The sequence below is a fragment of the Acinonyx jubatus genome, chromosome D4, assembly GCF_027475565.1.
Source record: "Acinonyx jubatus isolate Ajub_Pintada_27869175 chromosome D4, VMU_Ajub_asm_v1.0, whole genome shotgun sequence".
Classification (NCBI taxonomy): domain Eukaryota; kingdom Metazoa; phylum Chordata; class Mammalia; order Carnivora; family Felidae; genus Acinonyx; species Acinonyx jubatus.
Genome location: NC_069391.1, coordinates 33,797,382 through 33,821,539, shown reverse-complemented (window position 1 = coordinate 33,821,539; position 24,158 = coordinate 33,797,382). Strand labels below are relative to the sequence as shown.

General features: G+C 38.7%; 1 protein-coding gene across 2 annotated transcripts in view; it reads left to right on the top strand.

Annotated features, from left to right (window-relative positions):
• The first annotated feature begins 216 nt into the window (after positions 1–216).
• NCBP1 (nuclear cap binding protein subunit 1) overlaps positions 217–24,158 on the top strand; it is a 38,237-nt gene continuing 14,295 nt past the window's right edge. The window contains exons 1-14 of one of the 2 annotated variants that reach the window (XM_027039500.2): positions 217–346; positions 6,974–7,062; positions 7,602–7,702; positions 9,539–9,695; positions 12,063–12,170; positions 12,500–12,621; positions 14,916–14,985; positions 15,443–15,658; positions 18,450–18,547; positions 19,249–19,312; positions 21,029–21,139; positions 21,897–21,961; positions 23,575–23,637; positions 23,872–23,946. In XM_027039500.2, the coding sequence (XP_026895301.1) occupies positions 313–346; positions 6,974–7,062; positions 7,602–7,702; positions 9,539–9,695; positions 12,063–12,170; positions 12,500–12,621; positions 14,916–14,985; positions 15,443–15,658; positions 18,450–18,547; positions 19,249–19,312; positions 21,029–21,139; positions 21,897–21,961; positions 23,575–23,637; positions 23,872–23,946 (1,373 nt within the window). In that variant the 5' untranslated portion in view covers positions 217–312. Of the gene's footprint in view, positions 347–6,973; positions 7,063–7,601; positions 7,703–9,538; positions 9,696–12,062; positions 12,171–12,499; positions 12,622–14,915; positions 14,986–15,442; positions 15,659–18,449; positions 18,548–19,248; positions 19,313–21,028; positions 21,140–21,896; positions 21,962–23,574; positions 23,638–23,871; positions 23,947–24,158 lie in introns of those variants that run through there. The other variant, XM_027039502.2, reaches the window with a different exon arrangement.

The window sequence follows — 24,158 nt, the reverse complement described above, 5'->3', positions numbered from 1 at the left end:
GGAAGGACTTAAAGCGAAAGGCGGGAGAAGGAAGCCGCCGAGAGGCGGAGGAAGCCCGAGGGGGCGGTTGCGTGTAGACCGGACGCCCTCGGCCTAGTGAGCTCCCAGACACCGGCTCTCTCGCACCTGAGCCCGTCAGGCCCACTCCGCAGCCTCTCCTGCCTGCGCTTCCGGGACCCGTCTCGAGCGAGTGCGCCTGCGCGCCGGACACTGCGCGCGCCTCCTTGCTGTCCTCGCACCGGCCGGCGGTCGGACAGTTCCTGCCGCTCTTCCCTCCCGGCTTCTCGTTTAGGCAGCGCTCCGGCGTGCGGCATGTCCCGGCGGCGGCACAGCGACGAGAATGACGGTGAGTGCCATCGGCCCTGCCGCCAAGGCCGCGCCCAGGCGGGAGCCGAGGTCCCGGGGGCTCGAGGGAAGGAATGGGAAGCCCTCCCCCACCCCACCCCGGGAGCGTTCGGGGAGCCACGGAGTGAAGGAGGGTGGCACAGCGGGAGTGTGGCCGGGCGACTTCTGGAAAGCCCTCGCTTCCCCCCACCCCAACTCCTTTAGTCGTCGGCCTGGTGGACCTCTCTAGTCTCTAAGGACTCTTCAGGGTTTGGTCCTTAGAACCGTCCAGTAGGGAAGTATACCTGGGTCTGTGCGGCCGTCTCTTACGCACAGCGACAGGGACCACTAGTCTCAGTGGCTCGTTTTGACCCTCAAACTGCACCTGTAAAGGGCCCTCAGAAGGGAAAGAACAAAGCGGTGAGTGGAAGATCTGACGAATTGCAGTCTGAGCTCTGCTGTACCGGTCATGCGTTGGTCTGCCTTCTTTCAAACTGCAGGAAAAGAAATCTGTGTCTTATCCATACTCACGAGGTCACTAATAAATAGATGCACGTTGTTACGTTAGATTTTGAACTGACTGCAAGCGCAGCGCATTTCCCTCGTGAAAGAGGAGTACTGGAAAACACACTGGAGAGCTCTTCGAGGTGTAGGTCAGGGGTTCTCTATTCCATTTGGATCGTTGCGCTCCTAGGGATCATGATATTGCCACCATAAAAACCAAGGATAATTTTGCTAGTTAAAAACAGGAAAAAGGTGCTTACCTTACACAAATCAGCGGAGAACGCACATCCACCAGGAAAGAAACTAAGTAATTCTATTATATTATAGTGTAGCGCTATTTAAAAAGTGTGTGGTGTATTGGTTAAGAGGCCAAACCAGAGGATTTAAGTTCAAAGCTAGACCCTACCATTACTTCATGATCTTGCCCAGGTTTTATCGCCTCTGTAAACCTTAGTCTGTAATATAGAAGTATATTACATACCTCTTCTCAGTTTGTGAGGGTTAAATGAGGTAATACATGTGACATATCTCATGATGATATTTACTTATTTATCATCGGTTAATGCTTAAGAGGTGACAACCTTTGGCAGGTGTCAACGATGTAAGAAAAAATATGCAAGAAAAATTTTAATTTAATTAATTTTCTTCACTAACATTTTCCTCACCTTGAATCTTGGGGCCTTTAGGAATATGAGCAGAATCACATGTGTTTAGTTTTCATTTGAAAAAAAGTTTTTTAATGTGTTTTTTGTTTTTTGTTTTTTTTTTTTTGAAAGAGAGAGAGCACGAGCGGGGGAGGGGCAGAGAGAGAATGAGACACAGAATCAGAAGCAGGCTCCAGGCTCCAAGCCATCAGTACAGAGCCTGACTTGGGGCTCAAACTCAGGAGCCTTGAGATCATGACCTGAGCCGAAGTCGGACGATTATTTGAGCCATCCAGACGCGCCTCATGTTTTGAGTTTTAACAACGAAACATCAGATTTCTGCTAGAGAATAGCTTGAGAGGATATTCTAATCCGGCCTTATCTGACACCTAAGGGTCCAGAGCTTTAGTATAATAAACACGGAGACACAGCCTGCAGTGGCTTGACACCAGTGAAAGCAAGTCCGGGGCTGTCATGAGGACACAGGTATTACTCCGCTGCGTGCCTAGACTTTTTGTCGTTGTTTAATACATGAGGCTTTTTGCATAACATACATACTGGGCACAGAAAATACAGCTTCCCTATGCTTGGAATTCGATTAATCAAAAACTAATGCTTGAAGTGATCGCTTGGGATTCAGGGAACTTTCAAGTCTTTTAAAGTTCTTCCCTCTTTCTTTGCTTTTCTCATACTTTCTTTTCTCCACTCTTCTCGCTTCTAGGGCACCTTAAAGGGAGAGAAAATGTTTCCAGAGGGCAACCTGGAGAATTGAATGTGGATATGTACAAAAACAACTTTTGCTTTTGTTATTGTGATGGTAGCATACTTTTCTTGGGAGTTAGTTTCTTTTAATACCAGATGGCCAGTAAATCATGGTCCGTTCGGGTCTTGATGCAGGAACCTTAGAATAAATAATAGAAAGAAGTAACATGAGTTAATTAAACTTTATTCTGGTGAATAATTTAGTAGTAGGGGCAGTTCATAGTTCCCCTTGGATACTATACCGAATCTGAAACTTTTATGAATTGCCACAACTTGGGTAATGATCAGCTAGGGTTTACCCTAAACAGTGATCTGAATTTTTTAGTTAAGCTTCTACTGATTTTTTTAAAGATCTGAAATAGTAGATGCTTAAATGTTTGAGAAGACTATTTTAAAATAGGCTGAATTATAATAGTCCTGATTAAGTAGATATATCAGCATTTCTGGATTGTTGTCAGCTCTTATCAGTCACTGGCTGCCATGACTTTCCATGTGCTTGACGAGATACGATCGTTTATTCAACAGAAATTACCAGTGCCAAGCACTGTCCTAACTACTGGCATGCAGTAGTGGACAACATAAAGATGAAGCCTCATTTTCCAGACAGAACACAGTCAAATAAAATAGAATGTGTCAAATGGTGTCAAGTGCTACAGAGAAAAGTAAAAGCAGGAAAAGGGGGTAGAGACTCTTGTTGAGGTGGAGATGCTGTCTTATGTAGGTTGATCAGGTAAGGCCTCACTGAGAACGGCATCGGATCTGAAGATTTGCAGGAAGTAAGGGAGCAAACCAGATGGCTGTATGGGGAACCGTGAGTGCAGAGGACTTAAGGCTGGACCATTCCTGTCATGTTCACAGAAAGCAAGGAGGCCAGTGGTGCTGGAGCAGAGTTGGAGGAGTGAGGAGGGGCTGAGGGGGAGTTGTAGGAGCTAAGATAAGAGGTAGCAGAGGATCAGCTCATAAAGGGCAGTTTTAAAATTGTATCTCTTTGTTGAGGCTGGAGTGTCCAGGATCCAGGGAAACAAGTTAGGAGACTATACCAGTGAAGTTCAGCTGGAGTTCAGTTTATAAAGAAGGGAAGGGAAGTCCTAAATGGGAAATTAGTGTGTGTGGATACTGGTCCACTGCTAAATCTAACTCATTTCTTAGAATCTCTAAGAATGTCTCTGGAGCTTTGCAGTTATTGCAGGATATGCATACAATAGCTGTTCAGTACATTGTTTATTTTGTTCTTCTAAGAAAATATTTATATTATCCATAATCTTTGCCAAAAAACCATATTAACTCCCTTTTCAGCTACTTAGAATTAGGTCCTTGTCTTTTAGACCGTGACTGCTTTTTTAACTTCACTACAGAAAAAAAATATAATTAAAAGTGAAGGGATTTGTTACTCCAAGGAAGAGTGTAGTTTGTATACAGGCTGGTGATCACCTCTGCTTTAAAGCTGCAAGATCAAGGTACTCTACTTTTTTTCCCTTTTACCTTGTTGGTTTTGCTACTTTACTTTCTCTTTTATAGGTAGGTCTTTGTTTTCCTGCTTGTGGTTTTTATAGTAAGTAAAGATACAAGATGTAGTACAGTGTATCCTTATAAAGTTAGGATCACCTTACAGGGAAAAAGTTACTGGTGTATGAAGATCCTGTCAAATGGGTTTTGGTTTTTTTTTAATTTTATTATTTTTTTTAATGTGTGTTTATTTTTTCTGAAGGAGAGAGACAGAGCGTGAGCCTGGGAGGGGCAAAGAGAAAGGGAGACGCAGAATCTGAAATGGGCTCTAGGCTCTGAGCTGTCAGCCCAGAGCCCAATGCAGGGCTTGAACTCAGGATCCCTGAGATCATAACCTGAGCTGAAGTCGGATGCTTTACTGACTGAGCCACCACCCAGGCTCCCCTCAAATGGGTTTTAATAAAGACCTGCGTCTTTCCTCTATACTAGCCAAGACTGTCAGAGTGAAGTGGCAATATGTAACTTGAATCTATATTGTAAAACTTCTACATAGTTACACTTAATATAAAATCTATTCTTGCTTTGGGAGCTACCATCGATATGTTTTCTTGGGGGTATATGAGAACATTCAGCTAATTCCTCAAATTTTATCCTTAATGAGGGTGCTTTATTCTGTGTACCCAGGTTATCCTCTGAGTTCAATATCCTGGTACTGTCCATGAGTTCAGATGTGTCTATAGTTTTACCACCCCCCACCTTCATATCCTCACATATCTCAGGTGAGAGTGGGGCATATCTTCTTAATGTGTTCTGCCTCTTCCCATTCTCTAAACAAAACTTGTCCTTTGATATAGTCAAAATGGGAAGAGAGAAAATAGGAGTTGCAGTTCAGGGAGGACTATGTATTTGTATTTTCTAGTTTTTCTTCAGAAATCCTGCCTTCTCTCCCTACAGCATTATTTTCTCCTTTTCTAGGTTACCAGAGGGTCTGGGAATGTTGCTTTAAAGACGGGGTATGATTCCAAATTAATTTGGGAACGAGCTAGCTGGATAGTTAATTTAGGGAGGATGTGGAAGGTGGGATGTGAGATAAAGTGTTGGCAGAGTAGATGGGCTAGAAGGAAGGGAATGGTAGTTAAAAGTTTTAAAAAACAATCATAAAAACCCAAAAAACTGTTCTTATTTGGCTAGTTTTTTAGCATCTGCATTTTCCCAACCTTACCAGAAATCTGGTTCTGAAGAACGCCATTAGTATATTCTGCTTTCTAGAACAGAGTTGCTCAGCATCAGCACTATTGACGTTTCAGGCTGGATTATTCTTTGTTGTTGGGAGTTGTCCTGTGCAATGTATTATGTTTAGCAGAATCCCTGGCTTCTACCCACTGGATGCCAGTAGCACTCCCCCAGTTGTGACAACTAAAAATGTCTCCAGAGATTTCCACGTGGCCCCTAGCGGGGACAAAATCTCACCCAGTTAAGAACCACTGCTCTAGAAGAAGGCTATTTTAGCATCCTGGCTGACAGCTTATATAAACATTGCATTGAAAATGCAGTTCTTTCATGAATAAATCCTGGAAACAGAAGACCTTTTTGTGAAAGTTGGTGGTGGAAGCTTTATAGATCCTATGCATACTTGAGAATCGAGGTCACTGATTCCACTATATCACACATGTCCACTTTACATGAGCAGATATCTCTGGATATCTCAGCTGTCACATTGCATGCGTGTTACTTTTTTTTTTATGGCATTATCCTCTCAAAACTATGTTCATTTGTTATTTAAGCCAGATCATAATGATAACTAAGAAGTCGGGGGGTCAAAGCACATAGTACTTTACCCTGTGGCCTTTTATAATCTTTCCATCAGGTCCTATCTGGATAGTAATAGATTGGTTTTGTGCACCTTGAGTTCAGGTGGCGCCTGAAGATCATTTCAGTCATTGGAGAGACTTTTAACACCAAGCTTAGAGTAGTCAGGTACTGTGTTTTATGACAATCACTATATATTTCAAGCCAGATGTTACAATGGCAAGTAAGCGATTATGAGTTCTGTAAAAATGGCTCAGTTTTGGCTCTACAAGTCTGGAGAAGATTGAAGTTATATTTAACTTACTCCTGGTAACCCTATATCCAGATTTCCATTATTAATGCAGATCCCCAGCACTGTTACAGACCATTGCTTCCTTGTCCACATGCTGCCCTGATAATCTAATTGGTGGAAGTCAACGTTGGGAGACTGGCCAACGTTGTGTTTACCAACAACAACATGTTCTGTACTTAACACTATTCACTTCAAATTTTTAAGCCGTAGGTTATTCCACAAAAGGATACAAGGTATGCGTATTAAGGTTTTAAGCAAAATGGTAAGAGATGTTTAACAGGAACAGTCTGAAAAATAGTCCAATGCCTAAGATTGATTTGTAGTTTGTTCCGCCTGAATTCTTCAGCAACCAAAAGGACACCTAGATGATTGGTAATGATTTCAATGTGATAAATCTTTTTTTTTTTTTTTTAAGATTCTGTGAATGATAACCAGTTTTTGAACATAATAGAACAGTAGTTAAAAGTAGGAAATCATAAAACATATACTTTCCCCACCAGTTATTTGATACAGTGCTCAGGACTTTTCTTTGAGTATGTGTCTGCTGATTGTAATTCCCATTATTTGGGACTATACCCTAATGCTACATGTTCTACAGAACCAAAGCTATTACTAATTACAGAGTTGAAAGCTCAAACACTTGTAAAACTAGTGAGGAATCCTAATGTCTTATGCTCCCTTTCCTATGTTTTGACATTTTCCTTTTTTTCCCTGGTCTTTCCAAACCATTCAACCTGGTTTTCATTATTAGAATAATGAGTACTACTGGCACTAAGAGGCTTTAGGACCAAGCAACTGAAAATCAGTGAACAGTTCAGTTTAAAGAATGGGAGTAGCAGTACCTGAGTGGTCCAGAGAGTATTCTAACTACTGGTGGTTAGGATGTTGTAGGCACTGCTCCTGCCTATCACAGAAGTGGACAGGGCTGCTGCATTGCATAGCTCCATGGGGCACTGTTCACACAAAAGTGAACGTAACTAATGCCTCTTGCAGTTATTATAGTGTCCCTGGGTATGGAGGTCTTTGGTGATTCTAGCCCAGTCTGAAAAGTGGTGGGTCAGTTAAGATCTTGTCCTGTGTATAAAATGTAAGGTTTCTGGTAGGAGAGAGATTAGAGCATTAAAAAAGTTAAATTAAATTTGTGATACTAGACTCATCACGTCATGTTAATTTTTTTACATTGTTGAAACAGGGGGACAGCCTCACAAAAGGAGAAAGACCTCTGATGCAAATGAAACTGAAGATCATTTGGAATCTTTAATATGCAAAGTAGGAGAAAAGGTATGTGCAACATAGGCACAGACTGTGAGGGGCTTATGGTTGTAGTTGACTTTGTTCGACTGATTTCTGCAGCTGAAACTTGGTGATCTTAGTTTTAGGCAATCTATATCCCAAAATAAATGTATATTAAAACCCTTGGGGTACAGATAATTGATAGTTCAATGTAATTTTCATAGAATATGAATCTTGGAAGAGACCTTAAGGAAAAATCCTTTCAATTTATAAATGAAGAACCAAACAAGTCCTGGTTACTTGAGGTAATTTGCTGAGAGTCATATGTTAAGTGAATCAGTTACAGAGATAAAAGAGAACCGATAATGTCCTCACATTTCTAATTCTGCTACCTTAGACTGCTTGCTTTTAAATTTTCATTCATTCTCTTTTTATGGATTTCTAAGAACAGTAACTACCCCAATTGATTTATAGTAAACCTGTCATAGTGCCTTTTACAGATAAGACTAACTTTTATTATGATCACTCAGAAAATTTTAACTAATTGCCGAGTATTTAACAGATATTTAATATGCTGTCCTCTACAGAGTGCCTGCTCTCTGGAGAGCAACCTAGAAGGCTTGGCAGGTGTTTTAGAAGCTGATCTTCCTAACTACAAGAGCAAGATCTTAAGGCTTCTTTGTACAGTGTATGTATGCAAAAGATTTGTGAGTCCAGGTGATAATGTATTATCTACTCTTAAATGCTTTGGGAGTGTTCAGAAGATGTGTTTATATTCTATGTATTTCATTAGCTTTCCTTCTAATGGGAAACTTATACAAATGGAATGACCTTTGGTGAACCTTAGCGATAAAAAGGACAAAATGTGTGAGCATTTTCCTTAACATTTTGTTTCTTGGAACCTTATTATCATTTGAGTTGACTGTTTTCACATTCAGAGATTTTCTTTTAAGCATGTACACTTAAATATATACAATATATAGAGTTTGATTTATATATTAAAGTGGTAGTACTAAACAAATTTGGGAACTGGTCACTTGAGTGATAGTCCTTTTCAGAAGACTGAAGAAGTTTTGAAGCTATTAATGGACATACTCTTTCTTCGACTTAGGTTTGCCAGAACAAATATTATTTAATCTGTGAGTAAATTAAAATGGGAAAAGTGTTATATAGAATCATGAAACAGTCTCTCCCAGTGATGGAATTAATCCAGACTTTCTCATCTCTCAAATGGACCTTGATCACTATGAATTATATGCTCTGCAAAGAAGTAGTTATGACTTTTGGATAAAAGGGGTCTTTGTACTGTACATGAAGTTATAAATCATGAGGTATTTTAAAATTTCAAATATGAAGGTGACTTGTAAGTTACTATTTCAAATATTCTAATTAAATAATGCTACAGCTCATTTTTGAAATTTAAAAATATACACGCAAATCAAAGTTACCAGTGGATTTCATTTTAACCTCATAAAGTACAAATAATTTGGGTTATAGTTTTTAAAAGAAATCCAGTTTATATTCAGGAAGACCTGTCCTTAGACTAAGAATGACTAAGACAAATTAAAGTGCCTTCTGTTTTGGGAGCATTTTTTAGAATGGAGTAGATTTATGTTTAAACTGTGATGGAAACCATGGTTTTGGGGGTGGCGAGGAAGGTTACTATCAGTGCAGATGTTTTTTGTTTTTTGTTTTTTGTTTTTTTTGATCTAAATTGTCCCTTACACTCTGCTAGGCACCTTGGGAAAACACAAACTGTGTATGAGAATTTGATCATGAGCTCCTTCCTGTTTGCTTTTCTTTTTTGAGATAATTTTAAAGGCTACCTAAATTAGGAAGCAACATTTGCTTTCTCCAAAGGTTTTTGACTGTAATCCTCTTCCTTGCTTTTCAAATAACTATAATGAAAATTAGCACACTTGGAGTAAGCAATCTGGGTTGTAAAGAAATTTTACTGTGTCCAAGTACCATGTTGACATTCAGCAATTTAACTGACAGGAACTTAGCTGAAAGTGGTGTTAGTTCTGAATATTTTCTAAGCAACTAGAATAGTGTTTCCGGAAGTAGAATTTTGGTCCTGTGACATTTGGTTAGCTAAGTTTAGGAATAGTGAGTGTTTCATCTCCCCCCTTAATGATTCTGCGTTAAAGAAACTTGCTTCACCCAGCATTCACCAGATGTTTTACCATGGAAACATTTTCTGTAGGATTGCTTTTAGAGTCCACTAAAAATACATTGGAAGATAAACTGGTCTAGCATTAGTTACATTTATATTAGTTTGGTAAGTTTATAATTAAAATGTTTTACTTTCTTAAATTTTGGATTAACAAACCAGAGTTGAAATGAAAAATTGCAGGCATCATGTCTGCAACTCCTCTCAATATTTATGCCTTTTCTGAAGTAGTTTTAAAAACACAGCTCAAAGTTAATAAAATGATAAAAAATTTGCATAATGTAGAATTGAGCACCGTAACATAATGCTGTCATTTTGGGGTTTTCTTGTTGTACTGGGTTCTCAAATCAGTGCACGTCTGTTACCTGAGAAGCTGACAATTTATACAACATTAGTTGGACTGCTGAATGCCAGGAATTACAACTTTGGTGGAGAGTTTGTAGAAGCTATGATTCGTCAACTTAAAGAATCATTGAAAGCAAACAATTACAATGAAGCTGTATATCTGGTAAGTTACTTTTTTAGTATATTACGACTTAGTATTGGGATGGAGGGAGGAGGTGAGCTACAAGCAAGGAATTTATCCTTTCTCCTGAAATACAGTTCCTGCTCACCACAGTAGCTGCTCTTGTGAAACCATTCTCACTAAAGGTACCATAGAGCTCGTTACCAAGTTGGGTGACTTCTTTTCACTCTGAATCCTGGTTGACATTCCTGTAAGCTCGTGCTGCTTTACGCGCCTTTCTTGTCTGGGTTTCTGCACCACCTTCTGCCGCCACCTACTGTCTCCTTCTACTGGGTCATCTTCCTTTATGCTTTACATTTTGTGTTTCTCGGGATTCTGTCCTCATTTCACTTTTTTTTTTTTTTTTTAACGTTTATTTATTTTTGAGACAGAGACAGAGTATGAATAGGGGAGGGTCAGAGAGAGAGGGAGACACAGAATCTGAAACAGGCTCCAGGCACTGAGCTGTCAGCACAGAGCCCGATGCGGGGCTCGAACTCACGGACCGTGAGATGATGACCTGAGCCGAAGTTGGACGCTTAACCGACTGAGCCACCCAGGCACCCCTTCACTTTTCTTTAAACACACCTCTTGAAGCATTCTCATTCTCTTTTATAGCTTTGTAAACCATCTTTATTTTGGTGACACCACCCTCTTCCTGACAAGTTGGTGATCTGTATGTCCTGCTTCAGCCTTTCTTTTGAGCTCTGGCCTCGTGTTCCAAATACTACCTGGATAGCCCTGAGGTATCTTGCCTGGAAGTGCCTAAATTAATGCATCATTCTGTCTTCAGCCCACGCACAGTGTCTGCTGTCTACTGCATAATGCATCTAGGGATGAGCATTAATGTTGGTCTTCCCTTTGCCCCCTCATCCTGTAAGCAGCCCCCAAGTCCCATCATTTCTGCCTCCTAAATTTTTGTCTCATCTGTCCCTTTTCCTTTATCTGTAGGGCATCTGGCATAGTTCACGCCTTCCTTCTCATACCATTTTTTTTCTTTTTCTTTTTTTTTTTTTTAAGTCAGCTCTATGCCCAGTGCAGGGCTTGAACTCATGACTCTAAGATCCAAAGTCTCATGCCTTACCAACTGAGCCAGCCAGGCACCCTCTTCCTCTTCATGTCTTAAAACAGCCTTTTAACTGATCCTTTTGAAGTTAGATTCTCTACCTTTTTCACTGTATCTTCAGGGTCACCAGAGTGGTCTTTCTGTAACTCTCCCTGCTTATGCTGGTTATGGATTACAAACCTCAGTTCCTTCCCATTCTCCACAGTGGAAGGTCCTAAACACCTGTGCACAAGATGGTTCATTGGGTTAGGAAAAGTAAATATTTATCTTAAATGGAAATGGAATTAATAAGCTTTAATATGTAATACATAGATTGACAGTGGGCCAGTAATATATTATATATATCATGTGTAATATTTACATTACATATAGTTATGTTGGAAGCATGTGATCAAGTTCTTTAACTTAGTGTACACTACCAAAGAAGGTAGACACCAATCAGGCTGTGAGATTAAGTCCAGACTCCATAGCCTGACCTTTTCTGGTTGCCCCAATCTGTTTCTCTATCCTTGCCTCCCATACACCCTCCAGCTATATCACAATTACTTGCAGATCACTGAATACATCTTTTTGAACCCTTCTGCCTAGAATACTCTTGTTGCTCTCCACTTGAGGTATACTTCAATCATCCATTACGGCCAAGCCTAAATGTTACCCGTTCTATGATGCTTTCCCCTCCCCCCCCCCCCCCATCACTGTTCCTAGAGCACTTTTTATTTACCTTTTAGTATAGGAGTTGTGCCTTCGGATTGACATTATGCTCGTCTCACTAGACTGTGAGCTCCCACACGACAGGGACTTTAAGAGTGCTTAGCAGTGGCACACAAAGGACACCCAACAAATATGTGTTTAGAAATTTTCATTTCTATAGTCCAGTGAAAATTTTTTCACAGAGAACAGAAAAGATTATAAGTTGAGGTAGCTATATTACAGTCTAGGTTCTTAGTGTAGCATGGAGTGGAAACCTATAAATGCACATTCCTGTCCATAATGTTTTTGCCACAAAAGCAGCCATAGACATCATATATGAGAGTATGGTGTTCCATTCAAGTTTATTTGTGGACACTGAAATTTAATTTCATATAAGTTGCATGAATCATAAAATATTCTTTTAGATTTTTTTTCAAGCATTTAAATAATGAAAAACTATTCTTAGTTCCAGGCTGTGCACACGAAAAAAGGACAGCAGGCTATATTTGACCTTGAGGTTTAGCTTTTCAGACATGTGGTTTCAATCATCACAAGATTGCTTATTTTGTGATTATATCACATTTAGATTTAATAGAAATTGTTTTCCCTAACAGGTCCGTTTTTTATCTGACCTTGTGAATTGTCACGTCATTGCTGCCCCATCCATGGTTGCTATGTTTGAAAATTTTGTAAGTGTAACTCAGGAAGAAGATGTACCTCAGGTAAGAAAACCTGAATCTTGTCTGTATAGTACTAGGAATTTTTCACTGGTAACCCTTTAGTAATAAAAACTAAAAGATACCAGTAGGTTATCACATTCTTAATATCTAGAAGTTAAGTCAACTGCCATAGTGATTGGTTCTCATGACATCTGTATGTTAATTTAAATGACTGTGTCTAATAAAACTAACACAGAAATGCTCTGATTGAGCCAGGTGTCTTACCTAAGCCCTATTAAATAGCGTCTATAGGATTTCATTCAAAATGAGTACAATAAGAATGAATATTAACCAGCACATATTTTAAGTTTGCCTTTTTAAAAATTCTTCAGGTGCGGCGGGATTGGTATGTGTATGCATTTCTGTCCTCTTTGCCCTGGGTTGGAAAGGAGTTGTATGAAAAGAAAGACGCAGAGATGGACCGCATCTTTGCCAACACTGAAAGCTATCTTAAGTAAGAGCACCTCTTATAGTTCTTACTGATGTGATGTGTTATATTTTATCTGTTAGTAATAACCATGTCAGTTCCATTTCTCAAAGATAACCTGTAGAGTTCCCTATGGCTTTCTCTAAGTAATCTCATTCCCTTACTGTTGTAATTTACTGAGACCTCAGAATAAACAAATACGTTTGCTTACTTTGCTGGTGCAAGGGGTTTGGTAACATAGCTCCTTTTAAGCTGCCTTTGTGTATGTTGGCAAAGGCATAAAATATCTTAACATTAGTGGTTCTCAAAACTTAGTGTGCATTAGAATCACCCATGATACTTAAATGTGCTCCAACCTAACGTTCACACCTGCTGAATCACAATATCTGAGAGGTTTATTAGCACGTACAATGTATTTATTTCATGCAAGTTAATCCTATACCAAATCCTTAAAACAGTGGCTCTTAACTTTCACCCAGCCCACATTTCTTGAGAAATAGGATACATTTCAGTTAAAAGTCTCATTCTTGGGCCCCTGGGTGGTTCAGTCAGTTAGGCATCCAACTCACAGTTCATGAGTTCAAGCCCTTCATTGGACTGCACTCTGACAGCATGAAGCCAACTTGGGATTCATTCTCTTTCTCTCTCTCCCTCTCCGCCCCCCCCCTACCCCTCCCCTACTCCCTCTCTCAAAATAAACTTAAAAAAAAAAAAAAAGGCCTCATATCCTCCTATTACCCACTTATTCCAAGTGGATGTAAAAACTTGATTTGTCTTATTAGGTATAATACTAACAATAGGCGTTGTTCATAAATTTAGGCTTAATTACCCAGCAGCGTGATAACAGTTTTGTGTCCCCTTAAGTTTTTTCAGAATAATTTTGGCTTTTGGCTTTTGGTTTTTTAATTTTTTGTCACATTCATTTACTTTTGAGAGAGAGGAAGAGACAGAGGCGTGAGCAGGAGAGGGGCAGAGAGAGGGAGACACAGAATCCGAAGCAAGCTCCGGGCTCTGAGCTGTCAGCATAGAGCGCGACACGGTTCTCGAACTCACCATGAGGTCATGACCTGAGCTGAGTCGGACACCCAACCGACTGAGCTACCCAGCACCCCAGAATAATTTTAAGTTTCATTTTCTATCTATTAATAGGTAATTGACAGTTACAAAAAAACTAAAATAAACGTAAAGATAAAAATACGCTTTGTTGTTATATTAACCTACTTTTTTTTTTTTTTTTTTTTTTTTAATTTCTGAGACAGAGCATGAGCAGGGGAGGGACAGAGAGAGAGGGAGACACAGAATCAGAAGCAGGCTCCAGGCTCTGAGCTGTCAGCACAGAGCCCATTGCGGGGCTCGAAACCGTGAGATCATGACCTGAGCCGAAGTCAGTCGCTCAACCGACTGAGCCACCCAGGTGCCCCTATATTAACCTACTTTTAAGTGATAGATTTTTTAAATGTTTTTATATTTTTGAAAGTTGTAGTGGCTTTCTTTTTAATGTAGATGTTTGCTGGGGCACCTGGCTGGCCCAGTCAGTAGAGCCTGCAACTCTTGATCTTGAGGTTGTAAGTTCAAGCCCCACATTGGGTATAGAGATTACTTTTCAAAACAATAAAATTTTTAAAATAAATAAATAAAATATAGGTGTTTGCAAAAGAATAAAAATGAAAGAATATGAATATCCTAGCGTTTGAGTGCATGTCCTTCCCCTTTTTTATACAAATAGTAGTCCAGTCTACACACAGTTTTCAACTTGCTTTTCTTTTTTTATTCCACCTAATATAACTTGGATTTGTTGCATAAAAGTGTATAGCTCTGTGTCCTTTTTAACAGCTGTATAATATTCCACTCTTTTAATGTACCATAGTTTTTTTGGTCCCTTATTGGTAGACATTTAGGTTATTTCCAGTCTTTTGCTATTATAAATGTTTCAATGAATATCCTTATATATGTCTGTGTGTACATGTACAAATATATTTGTGGGAGGGGGTGAATTCTTAGAACTGGCTTTGCTGGGTTACAGTGCCTTAACAATTTTAATTTTGGTAGATTTAGTCAAATTGCCTTCCAAAGAGATTATACTCTTTTGTATCTCCTCTAAAAAGATTGTATCAGTTAGTCCCTCTACCAGCAAGGTCTGAAAGTTCAATCTGCCCACATTTTGACAATTTAATTACATTATCAGAATTTTTCATATCTGCGAATCTGATAGGTAAAAGTGTTATTTTACTGCTTTAATTTGCATTTTATTAATTACAAAGCAGGTGAAATCTTTTCGTGTTGCTAAAAACCTAAGTGTACATTTTCATTTTTGTCTTTAGAAGACGCCAGAAGACTCATGTGCCCATGTTACAAGTATGGACTGCTGAGAAACCGCATCCGCAAGAAGAGGTAAATTGATTTGCGCTCTCATGACGCAAGCACGGTCAGCTCTGGAGTGACATATTCCGGATCATTCCACTTACATACCTTAGCTACTTTTCCACACTTCCTATCCAGGTCCAGCTCCTCATAGCCCTAGGCATATAGTGGATTTTTAAAAAGTGTTAGAATATAATCGAAGCATTTCCTCTTCTGTGGGATTCCAGATATCATAGAGTTGAGGTCTTTTTTATTTAAATGATGTTTTTATTGAAAGTGTAAGTGGTAACAACCTCAGGCAGGTAGGCTTTATAAAGTAATTAAAGACAAAAAGCACTGTTCTTTGTACTATATTTAACTGCAAGCTAGCTTACTTTTGTATCCTGTATTTTAGAAGATACTGACTTTTGGTTTATTCTAGTCAAAATGTTTTTTCCTATGACCTCCAAATATATATATTAATTATTAAAAATTAATCTGTCTTTAGTATTTAGATTGCCTGTGGGCCCAGATTCAGAAATTGAAAAAGGATCGTTGGCAGGAGCGGCACATCCTAAGACCTTATCTTGCCTTTGACAGCATCCTGTGTGAAGCCCTGCAGCACAACCTGCCTCCTTTCACACCACCGCCTCATACGGAAGATTCGGTGTACCCGATGCCAAGGGTCATCTTCAGAATGTTTGATTACACGGATGACCCCGAGGTGCGTTACCACCCAAGAGTTCCTGTCAGAGGGCCCGTGTTGCATTGTACTTGTGGTTTAATCCTGTTTGAATCATGCCTGTGATACATGTTAATCTCAAGTGGTTCGTTATCTGAGAGGACCAACAGGAGTGAAGTTAATGGCTGAACTTAGTGAATGGTTTCTCTGCGTGTGCAAGCACTTCTCCTTAGCACGTGTAAATAGTGTGAGAGTGCAGTGCGCATGTGAGTGTGGGTTCACCTGCCAGACTCGTTTGAGTTTTAGTCCTGTTGTAGTCAGATCCCAGCTGTGTGGTCATGGGTGAGTCAGTTTCCTCTCTTAGTTTCCTAATGGAATAATAATGGTATGCTCTAATAAAGTTTTAATGAGGAGTAAATTACTAACAAGTAAAATGCATAGGACAGATTGTGACACATGAGTGCTCAGTAATATTAGCTATTATTCTTAATAAGGCTGTTTTTCAAGAAAAATCCCCAGTTTTTGAGATAATCCATCTCACTCTAACCCTCACAGCTTGTCTTACTATTCATATTATGTAATTGTTTTTCAAAAATATTATAAAATATTTTTAATTTAAAAACCCTAAAGTTTAGTATAAGCTGACTATAGTTTTTAAATATACATATTCTTTATTATGAAGTCAAATTAGCAGCTTTAACAGTTAAGAAAATATATAATTTTGATATGGACCTTTTGTATCAGAATTTACATTTTAACTATCCTTTATTTTATATATTTGGGTGACTGCTTTAATAGCTAAACAGCAAGCATGGTGATCACTGGGTTGGTTTTGGCTAAAGTACCATACTGTTGCTTAGAACATTCTAGTCAACAGAGAGCAGGATTTCTCAGCCTTGGCACAATTGACATTTGGGACTGGAGAATTTTTTCTGGTGCGGGGCTGTCCTGTGATCTAGAGGATGATTAGCAGCACCCCTGACCTCCACCAGCAGCATCTAGAGGGCAAATGGCACAGATTGCCAGGTGACCCCTGAAGGCAAAATTGCCCCCATTTGAGAGCCACAGGCGTAAAAACCAGTATTACCACCTGAGGTCAAACTTCAGCTTTCTTTCTCCTGTCCCCTCTTTTCTGTCTGATAAATTGCTTCTGACCAGTGAAAATTTAGTATACGTGTAATCTATCTCAGAGTAGAAAATCGTCAGATAATCAGTTTCATATACAAAATTATCAGCTTGCTACCCACTTTGGTATATTTCATATATAGCGAAATGCTTTTAGTCAACATTATGTGATTGGAAACCTAATTTACCTTTAAGATGGCTAGAATGTTTGTGATTAGGCATTTGTTCATGCAAGGAGAACTACAACAGGACCTCAAAATTTGTTTTTCTTTTTTCCTTTTTTTTTGTTTTTGTAATCTTCGTTTAAGAGAGAGTGTGTGTGCCAGTGGGGGCAGAGGGGCAGTGGGGGAGAGAGAGAGAGAGAGAGAGAGAGAGAGGGAGAGAGAGAATCTTCAGCAGGCTCCATGCTCAGTGGGGATGGAGCCTGATGCAGGGCTCAATCCCACGACCCGGGGATCATGACCTGAGCCAAAATCAAGAGTCAAGAGCTCAACTGACTGAGCCACCCAGGTGCCCCAAAATTTGTTTTTTTTAATTGATTGTGCCTCTGTATTTATATTTAATTTATAAGTACACTTCCTTAACATTTATACTTAATTGGTATTGCCTCCCTTATATGCCCATTTTCCTTTGCCAGAAGAGCATATACCTATAAAATATTTTTTCCCCTCAAGATGAGGATTTTGTTTTGTCCTGGCCTTTGAAAAAAATGTTTATTTTATTTTATTTTATTTTTAAACGTTTATTTATTTTTGGGACAGAGAGAGACAGAGCATGAATGGGGGAGGAGCAGAGAGAGAGAGAGACACAGAATCGGAAGCAGGCTCCAGGCTCTGAGCCATCAGCCCAGAGCCCGACGCGGGGCTCGAACTCACAGATCGCGAGATCGTGACCTGAGCCGAAGTCGGACACTTAACCGACTGAGCCACCCGGGCGCCCCAAAAATGTTTATTTTAAAAAATTAAAAATTAATAAAGATTAAAGGTCACTAAGAGTCTACAATAGTAAATAGTAAGTAAATAAATTCTTTGAACCTGTTTGCTATGCATATACTTTAAACAAATATCATGCAGGTAGTTTCCTAACCATTTTTTTGAACAATGTAGTATGTTTGTCTTTCTATGCATATATACCTTTTATGTCTATACAGTTTGAAATAGAATATTTCCTCTCCATATTTATTATGGAAGTTAATCCACTCATGGTTTAAAAAGTCAAACTATAGAGGCACCTGGGTGGCTCAGTTGGCTAAGTGTCTGACTTCAGTTCAGGTCATGGGTTCGAGCCCCACATTGGGCTCTGTGCTGACAGTTCTGACCCTGGAGCCTGCTTTGGATTCTGTGTCTCCCTTTCTCTCTGCCCCTCTCCCACTTCTCTCTCTCTCTTTCTCTCAGAAATAAACATTGAAACATTTTTTTAAAAAACCAAACTGTATGGAGCTAATAATACAGATTCTTTGGCTTGAGATGGGTGATGGTAGCCTGGTGTCGGGTGCTAGAAGAAACGCTGCAGCTGACACTCATTGTATTGTAGTGAACATGACAGTGAGATTTGCCGAAATACAGTTTTCACACTTCTGAACTTTTAAAATCCTCAGCACCCAGTATAGTGTGTGGAACATAATAACCTCTGGAATATTTGTCGGATAAATGAAAGTAAGTATCTTTTTCTAGGCTTGCAGTATATATACATTTGCTTTTCTTCTCAGGGTCCTGTAATGCCAGGGAGCCATTCAGTTGAAAGATTTGTAATAGAAGAGAATCTTCACTGCATCATTAAGTCCCACTGGAAGGAAAGGAAGACTTGGTAAGATTGTTTTCATGGTAACTTTTAGAGTGGAGAAAAAGTAGCAAGTTTGATTTGGTAAGAGCAAAATGTATATAAAGAGTGTAAGAAAATCTTCCTCTTTCTGATGCTCTGTCCTTTTAAAAAATAAAACCAATCTCTGAGAAGACGGCTTTGCTTTCTCAAGGCCCTTCACACTCAAATAGTCGTTGTCCAGATGCTTTAAGGTTCTATAGTGCTTTATAGTGATGTGCACATGATGTTGGCTTTTTTGTGTGGGTGTTTGCCAAAGGCTATGGACAAATTAACATGAATGACCAACTGGTTTTGGTGTGAATGTTATGGGAATAAATGAATATTAATAGTTTTCTAGCACTTAGATATCAGGCTTTGGAAAAGTTTTGTTTTAGTATTTCCTTAAGCCTTGGAAAGTTTTGGTTTAGATTGTAAGATGGAAAGGAAGATAGTGTTTTGGGAGTGATCTGCTCAGAAATTTTGTAGTAGATCCTAATATGATTTCTTAGTATTATTGCTTATACTTCTTTTTTCTTTGAAGGAGTTAAACAAAGTAATTTGTGCTATATTGAAGTGAAGTACCTGAAATCTGGAGCATTTCAGAAAAGATTTCTTCCCCTTGTATCCGAACACTGCTTTTGCAACTGCTTATTTGATTTTTTATGTATCTTTGTGTACTTACTAAACTTCAGTTACATTGTTTATAGTGCTGCACAGCTGGTGAGCTATCCAGGGAAGAACAAGATCCCCTTGAACTACCACATAGTTGAGGTATGCATACCACGTGGAGCATGTGTCTAAGTTTCTGAATCTTTCTGCTGATTTTAGAGTGTAATTGAGTCTTGGCTTTTTTTTTTTCTTGCAACTTGTCAGATCCTGAAAATTAACACAGGAGTGAGGAAAATGCTTTTGGTTTTGGTGTTCTGTTAGCCATGTTAGTAAAGAGAAAAGAGGAGGTTGAGACCAGTAGCCAAATGGAATTTTGAGTTGCCCATAAGTTATTTATATAGTATGTCTTTATTCATGGATAGTTATCATAGATAATGTTGTTACCTCCAGTCCTGTCAGTACATTGTCCACTTACCAGATGTATAATTGGCTTGAATAATTTAAAATATTGTATTACTTTACGCAGATGACCTATCCTTAACTGATGTCTATCTGGCCTCTTATTACTAGCAGACCTCTAACAAGTATATTATTCCCTGTATGACAAGGTACAGATAAGTATGAATCTTTGTGTATTCCTAGAAAACAAATCAGCCAATTGTTTTTGGAAGTAGGAAGAATAAATAATGCTTTTGACCCCATGTTAAGTCATACAGAAGGGCGATAGTAAAGTTGAACACCTCGTAGAGACTCATGTTCCGAAAAAGAGTGTTTTCACTTGACACATGAGTCAGACTGTCCGTTGCATTATTCCTTTATGTAAAATACTCATGTGATGTATTATTTAAGATACACTTTTTATTCATACTGCACTTATGTGCTTTCTTGAAAATACTGCATTTGTCCTATCTTTATAAAACTTGAGAGTATGTTTAGGCTATGAACTTGACTCATTGATGTGTCAATTGAAATGCAAAACATAAATAAGTTAGGCTATGAACTTGACTCGTTGACCTGTCAATTGAAATTTCAAATCTGAAAAATGTGTAAAAAATAATCAGAATGAAGTATAGAAGTAAGGGAGATGGGGGTGAGAAGAAAGAACACAGACCAGGCTGTAGAATTCTAGGTAGGTGGTCCACAAATTATACAGGGAGGCCAGAAACAAGTTTCTGAGCGACAGTCATGGCAAAGAAATCTTGGGCTACCAAAGAGATTTCTGGGCACCGATTTTATTTTATTTTATCTTATTTTATTCATTTTAATGTTTATTTTTGAGAGAGAGAGAGAGAAATAGTGTGAGTGGGGGAGGGGCAGAGAGAGAGGGAGACACAGAATCTGAAGCAGGCTCCAGGCTCCGAGCTGTCAACACAGAGCCCGACGCAGGGCTCGAACTTAAAAACTGCAAGATCATGACCTGAGCCGAAGTCAGACGCTTAACCAACTGAGCCACCCAGGCGCCCCTGAGCACCAATTTTACAATGTAGCAGCCTGGAATGACTTGACTGTCTTCTGTTCCTATCCTCAGAGTCTAATAAGGGTTTTTACTACTTACAAGAATGAGACCCTGGTGGATCTGTGAGTGCTGCACAAATCAACTCCAGTACTTCCAGAGTTGGAGTTAATTGCATGGTTCTCTGGGAGTATCATATAAGCATTAACGTGTATATTCTTATTTAATTGAGATGCAATTTTTATTACAGTATTCAATTACAGTTCTTCATGTTTTAAAGAACATTATTTTAAATATTAAAAAGTAATTCTTCTTTCATTAGAAAGGCCATGGAGTTAGAGTTTTCATTTAGAATGTTGAGGTCTTTCTGATAGAAGTGCATAGATACCTGTGGAATTGAATTCTGACTCATGATTCTTTTATAGGTGATCTTTGCAGAGCTGTTTCAGCTCCCGGCACCCCCTCACATTGATGTGATGTATACCACACTGCTCATCGAGCTGTGCAAGCTTCAGCCTGGTTCGCTACCCCAAGTTGTATCCTTTCTGTGGTTTGTAAACTTACTCTCTTTGGCCTGGCTTTAAAAGATTATTAAATATTTCTTACTCTGGGTTTAAATCACTTCATGAAAAATTTGGCATTTCTTCAAAAATTAAGCATACGTGTATCACTCAATCCAGCCATTCCACTCTTAGGTATTTACCTAAGGGAAATGGAAGCACATTTCCCTACAAAGACTTGGGCGTTAATATTCATTGAAACTTTATTTGCAATAACCTAAAATGAGACAATTCAAATATCAGTACATGAATGTATATACAAATATGTCATATCTATACAATGGAATACGACTCAGTAATAAAAAGGAACAAATTTTTGGTGCAGGCAACAATTTGAATAAATTAGAAAATATTTATGCTGAATAAGAGATACCAAATAAAAATTTATACTATATGATTCCATTTACACAAAATTACTAGAAAAGTAATCCAGTGATAGCTGACCAATATTTGCTTGCAACATGGGGGAAGAGGGGAAGAAGAGGTTATAGGGGGGTGTGGGGAAATTTTGGAGGTGATGTCAATATTCTCTGTCTTTATTTCCTGGGTGTATATAGGTCAGATTTATTGTACGTCATTGATAACTCTAGAGCAGTTTTTAAAAAATCAATTACATTGAAAAGATACTCAATATTATCAGTCATTATACAGACTTCTAAGAAATGTTATTTTTTTATCACAACTTATTTTGAAGGAGGATGAGGAATAGTTTTCCTTATCCTCGAATTCACAGCTTGCACAGGCTACTGAAATGTTATACATGCGTTTGGACACAATGAATACTACGTGTGTAGACAGGTATAGTAATTGCCTTAGTTCTATACTGATTGTTAGCAGCTCTGCTCCCTGTACTTTATACAAGAATTTGATCAGCAAAACATCTGCCTTCTTAAGAGTTTCTAAGTTGATTTTTCTTTCTCGCCTTCTCAAGATAATCCTTTGTATAATAATAAAACTCATAGTTGTAACATTACATTTTCTAGTCCAACTTTCAATATGAAGTAATGACCATGCTGAGGTTTTCTTTAATTTCATTCATTGTTCATTTGTTTGGTGCTTTGGTATAGGTCTACTTTTTCTTCTGTAACTGGGTATGTAACTTTTAAAATCGGCTTTATGCCAACTAATTCCTATGCGGGAGCAGAATCTACTACGGTGTATCATGTATCAATATATGTTATATATGTATTTTTGTTTGTTAATACTATCTGCTTTTAAAATAATTAGCTTCTAGATAACTACAGCTTGAAGACTCAGTTTATACAAAAGATCATATTGGATTTTTAGAGGTGTGGTAATTACATGCCCACTGTCTCCTTTTTGGGGAGGCTTGTGTGCTACCTTTATCAGCTGGTACTCTTTCTTACCTCTTTTGGTCCCCCAAATGAGATGGGGACAGGTACTGAACATTTCTCCAATTTCCACAATCTTTCTTATTTTTCTTTTTCAAAGGAGTGATTTTTTTAAAATACTTTTTGAGAGCGCAAGTGAGCAAGGGGCAGAGAGAGAGGGAGAGAGAGAGTGCGGAGCCCAAAGCAGGGCTTGAGCTCACCTGATGCAGGGCTCAGACTCAAGAACCATGCGATCATGACCTGAGCTGAAGTCAGATGCTTAACCAGCTGTGCCATCCAGGAGCCCCTCCATGATCTCTCATGTCATTGTTCAGATTCTATTTCTGAAAATTATTAGTAAGGACTATTCTGTGTCAGACCTATTATCTTGAGTAATTTCAGTGATTGAAGTTACAGATTTCATCTGTAATTTTCATGGATTACAGATCCATGAAGGACATGCTTTAAGAAAGTGTCTTCTGATTTTTCTCCCAGTCTAATAAAGCTAGGAATTGTGTTTTGTCATTTATTCAGCAAATATATGTTGAGCACTTACAAATTTCACAGCATTATACTAAAGTGATTAATGTTTGGTTAGATCACTTGTATTTTTAGGGGGAAAGGATGGTATATTTTGTGGTGAAAAGGGCATAGTGTGGTGATGAGAGACTATACTTTGGCTCTGCCGTTTATAAAATGTTTTATCTGCAATTCCTTTGATCTTTTTTTGGGGGGGGGTGCTCTGTTTCATTGTTAATGAAATGGGGAAAATAATGCATTACTTGAGAGTTAGAACTCAGCCGTGTGTGTACACAAAACAGGCATTCAGATTGTATCTGTTACTAAAAAAGGATAGTACTTTTAGAAAGACTGAGATACGGGACTTATTTTTTGGAGAAGATGAATGGTAGGATTTACAGAGAAAAAGGTAAGTGGCAGGAGAATTTACAGCTTTGGTTGAGTATGTGCTTCTAACTTGATAAAACAGGGTTTTAGTCTGAATCATTATATAAGTTTCTGCTACAGATTGCAACCATTCATCCTTTCTATCTCCCCACTGCTGCCCACTCCTCTCTATAGGTTTATTAATTGGTTTTCCCATCATCTGAGTAACTTCCAGTTCCGTTGGAGCTGGGAAGATTGGTAAGTGGTGGCATGTTTTATCTTTCCTTTCTCTGCAGTCTTCCATAATAAAACTTAGTATCTAAAGCTGTAACACAAAAGCAGTCTTCTTCGAAGTCTGAAATATCTAGTTCATTTTTGGTATTTACATATATATAAATAACTTATGTACAAGGAAACTTGTAGCTAAGTACACATTAGGTATAAGTGCAGATTATGTGTAAGAAGTTATAAAACTAGCTTTTTTCTCTTTAGGTCAGATTGTCTTACTCAAGATCCTGAAAGTCCCAAACCAAAGTTTGTAAGAGAAGTTCTAGAAAAATGTATGAGGTAAGTTCTTTGTGTGTTCTGCTTAGCTTAGTTCTCCTAAGTTCTTTTGGGGGTTTTTTCTCTTCTTTGCATGTGTGATGTATGTCCAGAATATCATTTTTTAAATCCAAGTACTTCCTCTCTTCCCTTTCAGTTTTAGTCAAGATTTAGGCTAAAAAAATTTAAGGAGACTTGTCATCTGGATTCCACATGATTTAGGCCAATAAATCTTT